Consider the following 13,753-nt stretch of genomic DNA (forward strand, 5'->3'; position numbering starts at 1 on the left):
ATTGAACTTTGAACTTTTGTATGTTTCCCCATGATATGACTTGATTTGCTCCTTTTAAAGCGTGTAGAAGGTTTGGCTGCTAATGGTCCTGCCAATACAGAATCTGAGATTTATAAACTCAGCCAATAGATTTGGTGGAAAGCATAAGTGACCTAAATACATTGGAGCAGATCCGAGAATTAAAATGGACAGCTGGGTACAGCAGGAGGTAAATGAGCAAAAGGTTGAGGCTGATGGCAAAGGGTACCGTAACTCAGATTTTCAAATAGTGGCAGAATAGAACTGGTCCAAGTGTAGAATAAACAGCCAAAATTCTGATCAGCATAAAGACAGTGAGTGGTCAGGCACAGAAACAGGAACTGATCCCAAGGTTTATGACGTTCTGAATATAAAGGCATTATCTGTATAATAGACAGTATTAAAAAGATAATGAGTTACTTAGTCATTTGGGAGCACATTATTTTTCTTTATATAAAACTTTAATGCTTTCAGATTGAAGAAATTCAATGTAATCAAGTGTGTAATAAATATACTGCATTAATTATTGTGCTGATACTTTTTATTAGCAGATTCGTATAAAATTTTTAAATCTATAGAAGTACAATGCTTGAAAACTGTTTCCTTTTTTATTATCTTTTCATCATCCCCATTCCTAACTTCTGAGTCACAGCTTTTTTAATAGAATCAAGATAATCTTTATTTGTAGTAAAAATATTTACAAGAATAAACTGTGCAATGAATTTTCATTCTGAACATCCTAGTCAATGCTTTCCATTCTGTTTTATTACATTGCTACACATCAGTAGCACTGTTGCCACTCATGTGGCTGTCTGATATGGTATTCTCCTACAATAATTGAGGAGTTTCCTCACCCAACACAGCCCCTCTCTCTCCCATCGGCAAAGAACCCTTCGCTGTGGTTCTGAGTCGCACGTATCACTAAGAGAGTGCAGGTATGTAACATAACAAAGAGAAACAGGAGTAGGCAATTCACCTCTCATGACTGCTCTGCCAGCCTATCAGATCATGCGTGATCTTTTACTAAATACCACTAATTTCCTCACACTTGCTGACACAACTAATTCTAAAAAATCTGTCGAACTCTGTCATGAATGTACTCAAACCTCCACTTGGGTTGAGAATTTTAAAGCTTCACCATCCTCTGGCTGAATAAGTCTATTTTATCTTTGTCCAGAATGGCCAAATGATATATTTTGAGATCTTAATCCTTGGTTCTAAACACCACAGGCAAAAGGAACATTATCTCTGCATTTATCCTGTTAGAGCTTTGCATGTCTCTAATTTTTATTCTTCTAAACTGAAAATGTACAGACCCATTCTTCTTAAATTTTGTTTATACACTGAACCCACCATCTCTGTCGTCAATCTGTTGAACCTTACACTTGCAAGTATATCTTTCCTTAGTAGGGAGGTCAGATGAGTTCACTATATTATAGGTGCATTTTCACAGGATATAATTGGAGAAAGAAGTCTCCATTTTGTATTTAAAGTTGCTTTGCAATAAAGGCCAATGTGGCATCTGCTTTCTTAATTACTTACAGATTCTGCTTGTTAAATTTCAACATTTCATTCATTAGGACACCAAAGTCTCTCTGAGCACTAACATAATTCAAAGTCTTCATTTAAAATGCCTTTATACTCTTCTTACTCTTCAAAGTGGTTGATCTCAATCATATTTCCATACAATATTCCATCTGCTATGTCTTTGCCATTCACTTGGCGTCTCTATATCATCCTGAAGCCTCTCTGTACCCTCCTGACAACACATTCTGTAGCCTTAGTTTGTTCCATTAGAAAAAATTAGATGTATTACATTTGACCTCCTCATTCATATCATTGAAATCATCATTTGCTGTGCTAGGCCACTGGTCACGGCCTTGTCACCTGCAAATGGCTAGTTATTCCAAGCGTGTCCGTCCATTATCAATCTTCAATTCACGCCAGTATCTTGCCTTGAGTACCATGCATTCCAGTTCTGCCAATTAAAACCTTAAATTATTTCCAACAGGTATGTCCATCCACCAAAGGTCCAGGCTGACTTTGCCCAAACTTGATATTATTTCATGTGCCCCATTACCAAGTCCTCAGTAAGACATTGCAGTGTTTTTCCTGCCACTGATCTCTGTTTTCTCTCTAATCCATTCCTTAAATAGTGGGGTTACATTTGCTCCCTTTCAATTCTTCAGAGCAGTTCTAGAATCTATGGTCTTTCAGAAGTTGGTGACCAATGGAGTCCTCTAACTCCATAGCCACTCCTTTTTAAACCTGAGATGTTGCCTTTCAGTCCATTTATTTCTCCATATCAATTTTTTTTACTGATTCTGATTTCCTGAGTTCCTATTGCCCTTTACTTTGATTTTTTTCTATGCCTTCTTCCAAGAAGACAAAGACAAACTACTTTCCTTATCATTTCCAATAAATTGAATTCATTTCATTTCTATATAATTTCTACTGTCTCAGCCAGTAAGTATCCCACATTAAGATCTGCTAATCAATTTTCTTCTCTCCCTGAGGTGAGCAACAGGTTATATACAGCCTCTGAGAGGGTAGATGCAATAGATCTAAGTTAGATGCAGCGCTGATTGTACCTCCCTCCCACAGAAATTCACCTGCTTTGACTGAGTTGTCAGGGCCCATTAAAGGAAACAACTAATCCCAGTTATGAACAATTGAATATTTAGCTAAAAAAGAACAGTTGGACTACAATGGAATATTTGATTTATTTTGTAGATACAGCATGGATTCTCCAAGAGATTTGGAATTCCATGTTGAAATGCGTCAACTTTTAAACGAACTTTTCCAGAGAAAATAAACTATTGCATGTATAATCTTCTTTGTGATTTTGTCTCTGAGCCATAAAGCTGAATCTTTCAATTCTCATATTTTCTTAAGATATAGAAAGAAGGCATTTGGCCAATGAATATATGCTGGCTCTTAGAGGAATATTATTGCCCTGCTTATTTCCCTGTAACCTATTCACTCTTGCATGCCCAATCCGACTCACTTTATAGATTTCACAAAACTGAAGAAGTTCTGTCCATTCCAAATGCCAGCAGCAGAATTGAGGGAGCCCATACTGTTGGAGAAGCAGTGCCAAAGGATCATTGCACTGTCAGAGGGCCAGTGAAAGAGGGTGGTGTAGTTGGAGCTAGGGTGCTCAGCAGCTTGCATTAGTGGAGGGGTAGAACTGATGGAGGGGTGTCCCATTAAAGATGCTGCTTTTTATGGACCATTTATAAGTTATATCTAAGGAACATGAAAGAAAAGTAGCAAAAAGGGAGCTGCTGGATTAACTCAGTGGGCCAGCAAGCGTCTGAGGAGGGAAATGGATGGTCAATATTTTGTGTTGAGACTCTTCATCTCCTAGTCTAGAGTCATAGAGTAATGCAGCATGGAGGTAGGCACTTCAGCCCAACTTGTCCATGCTGTCTAAGGTGCCCACCTAAACTAGTCCTATTTGCTCACATTTGGTCCCTACACCTCTAAACCTTTTGTATCCATATATTTATCCAAATGTATTTTAGATGTCATTATTGTGCCCACCTCAACTATTTTCTCTGAAAACATTGAACGTACATGCGGACATACACGTCACTCTCTGTGTAAAGTTGTCCCTCAAGTCCCTTTTAAATTTTTCTCCTCTGACCTTAAAGCTATGCCCTCTTGTTTTTGGTTCCTTTTTCTCAAGAGCAAAGTTGACATGTATAGTCCATAGGTTTTGACCTGAAGCATTGACTATGCCTTTCCCTTGACCCACAGAGTTCCTCCAGGAGCTTTTTTTTTCTGTCCCTGACTCCAGTATCTGTAGTCTCTTGTGTCATTAAAGAAGCACAGGGTGTTCTCAAGTCCTCACTCATCATTCTTCACTCAGCAAACCCACAAAAAGACAATTCAGCCTGACAGGTCTTCAGCGGGCTTTGTCTGGATACGACACATGAAACAGATGAGCTCACAACTGGTAATGGATAGTCCTGGTAGGAAGCCAGAACTCATGATGTTAGTTCCTCAAAATATCATGAAAATCGGGAGAAGAAAACTAGCAAACTAAATCTGAGCAACTGGTGAGCTTGGTAAATTGGTTTATTATTGCCACATCTAATACAGTAAAAAATTTGTCTTCATACAGATCATTTAATTGCAACAGTGGATTGAGTTGGTACTAAGGCAGGAATAGAATGCAGAATGAAGTGTGACAGTTACAGAGAAAGTGCAGTGAAAGTGGAGGATAAGGTGGAATTGGAATCAACACGTTATTCTTACATATACTGAGGTACAGTGAAAAGGTTCACACAGATCAATTCATCAGACAGCGCTTTGAGATAGTGCAAGGTGAAACTATAACAAAATGCAGGAAGTGCAATACAGGTAGACAAGAAGGTGCAAGGTTATAACAAAGTACATTGTGAGGTCAAGTGTCCATCTATTGTATTAGGGGTTCATTAATTGAATTGGCGTTACTTCTTACATCCTTCACCTGCATGAGGAGTAAAAATTTTAGCTACATCTCCATCTGAATGTGCAATGTGCAAATTATAGTACTTTATATTAAATAGTATGTATTATAAGATTTACAACAGAACAGTCAATATAGCCTAGAAATACAATTGTGTCAATGTGAATTAATCAGTCTGATGGCCTCCTGAAAGAAGCTGCTCCCGTTGGTCCTGGCTTTAATGTTGCAGTACCATTTCCCAGATGGTAGCAGCTGGAACTGTTTGTGGTTGGGGTGACTTGGGTTCCCAGTGATCCTTCAGGCCCTTTTTATGCATCTGTCACCATAAATGTTCTGAATAGTGGGAAGTTCACATCTGCAGATGTGCTGGGCTGTCCTGCGATTGAGGGAAGTACAGTTCCCATACCAGGCAGTGATACAGCTAGTTAGGATGCTCTCCATTGTCCCCCTGTAGAGAGTCCTTAGGATCTGAGGACTCAGGCCAAACTTCTTCAACCACCTGAGGTAAAAGAGGCACTGTTGTGCTCTTTTTGACTACACAGCTGGTATGTACAGACCAAGTGAGGTCCTTGGTGATGTTTATACCAAGGAACTTAAAGCTGTTCACCCTCTCAACCCCAGATCCATTGATGTCAATAGGGGTTAGCCTGTCTCCATCCTCCTGTAGTCCACAACCAGCCCCTTTGTTTTTGCAACATTGAGCGAGAGTTTGTTTTCTTGACACCACTGTGTCAGGGTGCTGACTTCTTCTCTGTAGGCTGCCTCATTGTTATTTGAGTTTGGGCCAATCAAGGTAGTATCGTCAGCAAATTTAATTAGCAGATTGGAGCTGTGGGTGACGACACAGTCATGGGTATATAGAATAAAGGAGGGGGTTTAGGACACAGCCCTGAGGGTCACCTGTGCTGAGGGGCAGTGAGGGAATCTGACAGGAAGTGCAGGATCCAGCTGCGTAATGCAGGGTGAAGACCGAGGTCTCTGATCTTCTTATCGAGCCTGGATGAAATTATGGTGTTGAATGCTGAACTGTAGTCCAAGAACAGCTTTCTCACATAAGCATCTCTCTGCTCCAGGTGTGTAAGGACAGCGTGTAGAGCTGTGACTATTGCGTCATCTGTCGATCGGTTGTGTCGGCAGGCAAGTTGCAGAGGGTCCAATGCAGGTGGTAGCATGCTGGAGATGTGGTCCTTAACCAGCCTCTCAAAACATTTGCTTTTTATTGAGGTGACAGCGACAGGTTGCCAGTCGGTCAGACATATTACATTGGTCTTTTTAGTTACAGGGACAATGGGAGATGTTTTAAAGCGGGGGGGGGGGGGGGGGAGCACTCTAAACTGGGAGAGGAAGAGACCAAAAAATGTCTGCAAACACACCTGCCAGTTGTGCCGTGCACATCCTGAGTACCCGCCCAAAATAGTCTTAAGACAGTTTGGTTGTGATGTGGTTATGTGGTAGGGAAAAATGGCATAGGCAATAATTGATTTCATGCTAACATCAACCAGAACAGAAGGAAGTAGAAAATAACTTCTTTAAAAGTAAACAATTACACACTAAATATTATTTATCAGCAGGACAATAAAAAACGTGAAGTGATTCTCAAGATCTTTAGTTATTTTAGAAATACTTTAAATGTTTACACAATCTTTGGTGGTTTCTAACTCTTGCAAACCTATAACCATCCGCTTTATTTATAACATTCTGCTTCCTGTGTTTTTTTTTCAGGCAGTGGAAACAAACTTGGCCTCAAAGGACAGCCACTGGGTCTTTGTAAATGAGGTAAGGTCAATGCCACAGTTTTCAGTTCTAGAACATCAGGGCTTTATAGTCTGTAAGCTCACACACAGCTGATGGTGCATGTTATGGCATATGACTTCTGCCTCTTCAACAGAAGGGGCAGGAATTGAAATCAGTGTTTTTTTCCCCTTGAGGACTTCCGGTACATTTATTGAAACTGTCTAGTGGTTAGGAACATTGCCTTACAAACTCATGGATGGTATGTTCACTGCACTAGGAAGACAGATACTTTTGCCAAACCTTTAAGCTGTATGGAACATGGGATAGACTGAAAAGTGAATGTCCACAGGAACCGGCTGCCAATTTAGAGATACTAAGGGCACTTGCCTTAGATAATTCATGGGCTAGGGCAAATAGAAACCAGAAACAAAAAAAAATGGAAACACTCAACATGTTAGGGAACAACTGTGGAAAAACTGTTTTAAGTTCAAAGACCTTTGGTTGAAACATTATCTTCACCCTATTTCTGTTTAAATCTTCTCAGATACTGCCTGACCTGCTAAATGCTGGCAATATTTTCAGATGTTGTTTCAGATTTCGAGCATTTTCATTCCTATACACCCAGGCTTTCAAATTCCCTTGTGTCTTCGCTCAGACAGTTTGACCATATCTGAACCCATGTCCCCTGTGCCTGATACAGTTAGTTATTTGTTATATATTATCAAGTTAACATCTTTCAGAGAGAATTTGTCAAACCGCAATGCTGCAACTCAGTGTAATGCTCTCCCTAGTTTTGGAGCTGCAGCTGAGAAGCCAAGGCCCAATACTGAGGAATCCAGTATTACTGGGAGTGTGGCCATGCATTTGGATGAACGGCTCCTTCTGCCATTTTAATGGCTTTTTTATCCATTGTAAACAAATGGACTAAAACGTTCATTAAAAGAAAAAGCTCGGGATTTTTTTGCAGAGCTCTTTAAATATTCATCACTAAAAATTCATAGTGCTGTTTAAACTGTAGAGACGATGCAGTAACCGTGTTCTGTACATGGTTCTTGTTCATTATTTCAAACTGTGATTTGGTATTTATCACATATGCTGGTGACACCTAGTGACATCCGACTGGTGGTGTGCCAACCGTTGCATGGGTGAAATTACAGGACTAATTACCAGACTAATTGAAGGGATGAGGGACTGAGAAATTCTAAGTACAAAACAAATAATAAATAGACCAAATGGAATAATTCAACAGATGCATTATTTTTTTTTCTTTTCAGAGGCAAAAATAATGATCCACAATGCAATTTTATTATTCCTTTTAAGTGGTTTGATTTCAAGAGCATCAAATGTGCAAGTGTTAAGTTGCATTAATGAACATTGTCTGATTGCAATATCTATTCACAGAAGCAGAATATTTACCTCCCCCTCTATTATAAACAGTTCTGCAGAAAATCTGAGTTCCAATCAGGTCTGAGTATAATTATAATTTGAGGAATCATATATTAGAAGAGCTTTATTTTCAAACATCGATCTTTGCATTGAATATATAGTTCCTTCTCTTTTTGTATTAGTTATATTAAATTCACTGGTTTGATGATAGGAAAAATGATTTGCTTATCTGGATGTCTAAACAACAAAGCACTGAAGACTGTCTGAGTCCAACACCATATCTAACCATAGTGCTGTGGTGCAGCATGTAAAATTGCTGCTTAGCTCCAGTGATCCGGGTTTGAACTGAACCTAGGGTGCTGTCATTGTCATGTCTACATGTGAGCGTGTGCGTTTCCCTAGTGCCTCAGTTTCCTCTCACATCCCAAGGTGCGCTGGTAGATTAATTGGGCACTGTAAGTTTCCCTGTTAGAAGTAGTTTGCAGTACAATTGGATATTGGTAAATTGATAAATTGATTTATTTTTGTTACGAGTACAGGGGTATAGTGACAAGCTTTGTTTTGTATGCCACCCAGACATATTACTTTATTACAGCAGTATGTTGAGAGGATACAAGGGAAAGCAATAAAAGAATGCAAAATAAAGCATTACAGTTACAGGAAAGTGCAGTGGAGGCAGACAATAATGTGCAAGGCCATAACAAGGTAGATGATGAGGTCAAGAGAATACTTCTGTACTAGAGGACTAGTCAACAGTATTACACAGTCCTTGAGCCTAGTGATATGTGCTTTCAGGCTTTTGTAATTTCTGCTCAATAGTGGGGGGTGGGGGGTGAGGCAGATAGAGAAGAGAGAACAGCAGTGGTAGGTAAGGTTTTTGATTATGTTGGTTGCTTTTCCAAGACACCAAAAAGAGACCATGGGAGGCTGGTTTTCACGATGTGTTGAGTAGCGTCCACAACTCTTTGCAGTTTCTTGCGGTCACAAGCAGAGCAGTTGCAAACTGAGTTGTGGGGTATCCAGAAGGGGTGCTTTCTGTAGTGCATCCTAAAAGTTGATGAGGGTCACTTCAGCCTCCTAAGGAAGTAAAGGCACTAGTGAGTTCTCTTGGCCATGATGTCTACATGGTTGGACCAGGACATGCAATTGGTGATGGTCACTCCTAACAACTTGAAACTTTCAACCCTCTCAGGCTCTGTTGATGCAAATAGGAGCAATGTGTACTGCCACCTTCCTGAAGTTACTGACCAGCTCTTTTGTTTTGCTGACATTGAGGAAAAGGTTGTTGCCATGACAATATGCATTTGGTTCTCTGCCTCTTTCCTGTGCTCAAACACATCATTATTTGAGACTCATCCCACTACAGTGATGTCACCTGCAAACTTGTGGATGTGCTGAGAGCAGAATCTGGCCATTCAGTTGTGAGTGTATAGAGAGTAGGGGACTGAGGACAAAACCTTGTGGAGCAACTGTGTTGAGAGAATAATTGTGTCAAAGGTGTTGCTGCCTATCCCTACAGATTGTAGTCCATGGGTCAAGTCAAGATCCAGGTGTAAAGGAATGTGGATGTGACAGAGAATATGTTACAGGGAAGTAAGTCAGGGAGCCATAGACACTGCCATGGTTAGGGTGCTTTCCCAGGCGGGCAGCTGAAAGAAGACAACAACCACACACATTCCAGCCAGCTAGTGTTTCCTTGAAATTGTATTTAACTCTCTTCCTTCTGCTTCTGTCTTGTCAAGCCTTGATTGAAGCACAGCGATGACAATGCTCCCTTCTTACCCTAGTCTACATTGCAGGATAGATGATTAGCGACTTCGATCTCCCCTGTTGAAGGAGCGTTATGAATTTAGTTCATGGTTACTGTTTCATGCCATGGTATTGGCATGAGTTTTTAGTTAGTTAGGGAGTTTTTAGTTAGCAGTCCTGTTGGCCTAGCATTTATTTTCTTTGTTCTTTACAGTCCTTATCAAAACTCAGTGAACTGTGCAGTCCTTGTCTGTGTCTCTTCCTCTGCACTTGGGCCATCACTGAACTTGGATCAGCAAGACTTGATCTCTGTGCTCAGCCCACACTGGAAAGCAGTGATGATCTCTCGTTCCATCCCGTCTCAACCACAAGAGGGTGGAACCTTACCACATAAAATTTTACTGACCCTTGGTGCAGTCCAGGAGTCGGTAGGCAGCCTCCTGACCATGTACTGAAAGGTCAAATACACTCTTGAACTCGACTACAAATTGCTGGAAACTCTGGGTTTCAGGAGAACTTTGTTCTTGTAGAGTGTTGAATAGGTTGAGTGGGGTCCGACTAAGACATTCACCATGTAAGCCAGCCTATCTGCATCATCACTGAACTGTCCTGGCTGGGCTTGGAAAGTCAGCTCCCACTGGGTAATAAAGCTTTAGCTGCCATTGGGGTCATCGGAGTATCTCCCAATCTCCCTCAGGTCTCACAGATATACAGATGGTAGAATGCTTGGTTCAGGTTCGGAAGCAGCCAACATAACCGAGGCATTAGTGGCTGAGGCTGATGAGACTGTAATAAAGGAGGATGGGGGAGGTGCTGGTGTGGGAAGTGTGTCTGCCCTGGCAGAGAGTTTCTGAACAGCAGCAGCGAGAGCAGTCCAATCACAAGCACGAGAGGATCTGCAGATGCTGGAAGTCCAAAGCAACACACACAAAATGCTGGAGGAACTCAGCAGGCCAGGCAGCATCTCTGGAAAAGAGTACAGCCGACGTTTCAGGCCAACGCCCTTCAGCAGGTTGGAGAAAACTGATAAGGAGTAGATTTAAAAGGTGGGGCAGAGGTGAGAGAAACGTAAGGTGATAGGTGAAACCGGGAGGAGGAGGGATGAAGTAAAGAGCTGGGAAGTTGATTGGTGAAAGAGATACAGGACTGGAGAAGGGGGAGTCTGAAAGGAGAGGGAGAGGGCGGGGGGTTGGGGGGGGACATTACTGGAATTTCGAGAAATCAATGTTCATGCCACCAGGTTGAATGCTTCCCAGACAGAATATAAGGTGTTGTTCCTCCAACTGGAGTGTGGCCTCGTCACAACAGTAGAGGAGGCCATGGATGGACATATCAGAATGGGAATGGGAGGTGGAATTAAAATGGGTGGCCTCTGGGAGACCCCGCTTCTTCTGGCACATGGAAAGTAAGTGCTCGGTGAAGCAGTCTCCCAATCTACGTCAGGTCTCACAGATATACAGGAGGCCACAACGGGAGACCGAACGCAGTAGATGACCCCCCCCCCCCCCCCAACAGACTCACAGGTGAAGTGTCACCTCACCTGGAAGGACTGGTTAGGGCCCTGGATGGTGGTGAGGGAGGAGGTGTAGGGGCAGGTGTAGCACTCGTTCCGCTTGCAAGGGTAAGTGCCAGGAGGGAGATCAATGGGGAGGAATGAATGGACAAGAGAATCGCATAGGGAGTAATCCCTGCAGAAAGCAGACAGTGGAGGTAGGGCGAGGGAAAGATGGGATCGCTTTAGAGATGGTGGAAATGGCTGTGACCTGATTCCGGCTGGCTGTTATGAGCTGCTGAACTCTTGTTGCAAGTGCTGACATGAGTTCAGTGATGGTCCGAGTACAGATGAAGAGGCACAGACACAGACTCTGTTCATTGTGTTTTAATCAGAACCATAGACCAACAGGGCTACAAGCTAAAAACTGTCAAATTAACTCTAACACTGTCACTGCAGCTCAAAAGCAATAACCTAAAACTAAATTAATACTGCTGCTTTAACGGGAGTTATCTAAATCATTCATTTTTATCCCGAATGTGGACTAAGGTGAACAGGGACATTGCAATTGCTGTGCTTCAATCAAGACTTGACAAGACCGAAACAAAAGGGAGAGAGTTAAACACAATTACAAAGAAACCATAATTGGCTTGAACGTGTGCATCCTCACGTGTATGATTATAGTCTTCTTTCAGCTGTCTGCCTGCGTGAGTGCCCAGCAGAGTCGGCGCCGAAACGGAGAGTGAGCACAATGCGCTATAGGAAGGACGTAATTTCACTGGAGAGGGTGCGATGAGATTCACCAGGGTGCTGCTTGGGATGAAGCATTTCGCTTATGAGGAGGGAACAGGGCTGGGTTTGATTTGCTTGGAGCAGAATCAAGCAGAATGGTGTGGGGAGGGGTGCTATTCCTGATGCAGGTACATAAAATTATAAGGGTCAAAGATAGGGTGGTTTATGAGAAACTTTTCCCTGAAATGGAAGGGAATGTGAGTCACACAAATTTTAAGATAAGGAATAATGAGGTTGGAAGGAATCTGAGGGGCAATTGTTCCAGAGCATGGTTGCAATGCACTGAAGGTGGTATAGGTAGGTATTCTCATATTTAAATAATATCTGGATGAGTATTTGAATCGCCAAGACATAAAAGGCCATGGAACAAGTACTTGTAAATGGGGTTAGTATAAATGCATACTTGATGGTTGGCATGGACACGGTAGGTTGAAGTGTCCGTTTCTCTGTTCAGTGACTCCATGACTCCTACGTAGGGAATGCCTGGACAGCCAGCATAGACTTGATGGACTGAATGGCCTGTGCCATGTGAAATTATGAAATAGGGCATAAATTCAGGTCACCCACTCCAAAAGGCCCATGTCACGTGTAGATTACTTTCTCTGCCTATTTTTTGCTCCTTCTCGTGCCTGGACCCACGTTGTGCAGTAACAGCGAAGTGCGCGCCATTACAGCAGAAGGAGTTTGTCAGCAGTTTCTGAAGTGCAACAAGCCCAGTTAAGCACAGGCATTCAGAAGTTCCTGACACTGTTCCTGGTTCCTCGATTAGTGGTCTATTTACAGGTCCCCTGGACTGAAATTTCTTCAGGCAGAGGGTGGTGAATCTGTGGAATTCATTGCCACAGGCAGCTGTGGTGGCCAAGTCATTGGGTATATCTAACGCAGAGGCTGATAGATTCTTATTAGTCAGGGTGTAGGAGAATGGGGGTTGGGGGAAAATAATCAGCTGTGATTGAAAGGCAGAGCAGACTCGGTAGGCAGAATGGCCTCACTCTTTTCTTATGTCTTACGGTCTTATAAGATGACCAGGCAATTCTGTGGATGCAGGAAAGAAAGTTGGACGGTAGTTTGGCTCCCAAATGCCAGGATCCGGGAAGTTTTGGATCGCGTCCAAGATATCCTGAGCTGGGAGGGAGAACAGTCAGAGGTCATGGTACATATTGGTACCAATGACATAGATAGGAAAAGGGAAGCGGTCCTGAAAAAAGACTACAGGGAGTTAGGAAGGAAGTTAAGAAGCAGGACCACAAAGGTAGTAATCTCGGGATTACTGCCTGTGCCACACGACAGTGAGAACAGGAATAGGATGAGGTGGAGGATACATGCGTGGCTGAGGGATTGAAGCAGGGGGCAGGGATTCAGATTTCTGGATCACTGGGTCCTCTTTTGGAGCAGGTGCATTTGAATCTTGGCGGGGAGGTTTGCTAAGGCTACTGGGGAGAGTTTAAACAAGAATTGTGGGGGATGTGAATCGAACTGAAGAGACTGGGGAAGAGGAGGTTGGTTCACAAATAGAGAAAGCTTGTAGACAGTGCAAGAGGGAGGATAAGCAGGTGATAGAGAAGGCACAAGCTCAGACTGAAGGTTGGAGATGTGTCTATTTTAACGTAAGGAGTGTTGTGAACAAAGCAGATGAGCTTAGAGCGTGGATCAGTACTTGGAGATATGATGTGGTGGCCATTACAGAGACTTGGATAGCTCAGGGACAGGAATGGTTACTTCAAGTGCCAGGTTTTAGATGTTTCAGAAATGACAGGGAGGGAGGCAAAAGAGGTGGGGGCATGGCACTGTTGATCAGAGATAGTGTCACAGCTGTAGAAAAGGTGGACACCATGGAGGGATTGTCTACCGAGTCTCTGTGGGTGGAGGTTAGGAACAGGAAGGGGTCAATAACTTTCCTGGGTGTTTTTTTATAGGCCACCCAATAGTAACAGGGATATCGAGGAGCAGATCGGGAAATAGATCCTGGAAAGGTGTAATAATAACAGTAAACACAAAGTACACTGCAGGTGCTGTGGGCAAATCAACACGTACAAAAGCTGGATGAACTCAGCAGGTCGAGCAGCATCCGTTGAAATGAGTAGTAAACATTTCGGGCCGAGACCCTTCGTCAGGACATAACAGAG

The 13,753-nt window shown here is 42.5% G+C and overlaps 1 protein-coding gene across 1 annotated transcript in view; it reads left to right on the forward strand.

Annotated features, from left to right (window-relative positions):
* Nucleotides 1-13,753, forward strand: part of LOC140714256 (glutamate receptor ionotropic, delta-1-like) — an 870,844-nt gene that overhangs the window by 694,814 nt on the left and 162,277 nt on the right. The window contains exon 5 of the mRNA XM_073025312.1: nt 6,197-6,250. Coding sequence (XP_072881413.1) covers nt 6,197-6,250 — 54 coding nt within the window. The remainder of the gene's footprint in view (nt 1-6,196; nt 6,251-13,753) is intronic.

This window comes from Hemitrygon akajei, chromosome 21 (genome assembly GCF_048418815.1).
Source record: "Hemitrygon akajei chromosome 21, sHemAka1.3, whole genome shotgun sequence".
NCBI classification, from domain to species: domain Eukaryota; kingdom Metazoa; phylum Chordata; class Chondrichthyes; order Myliobatiformes; family Dasyatidae; genus Hemitrygon; species Hemitrygon akajei.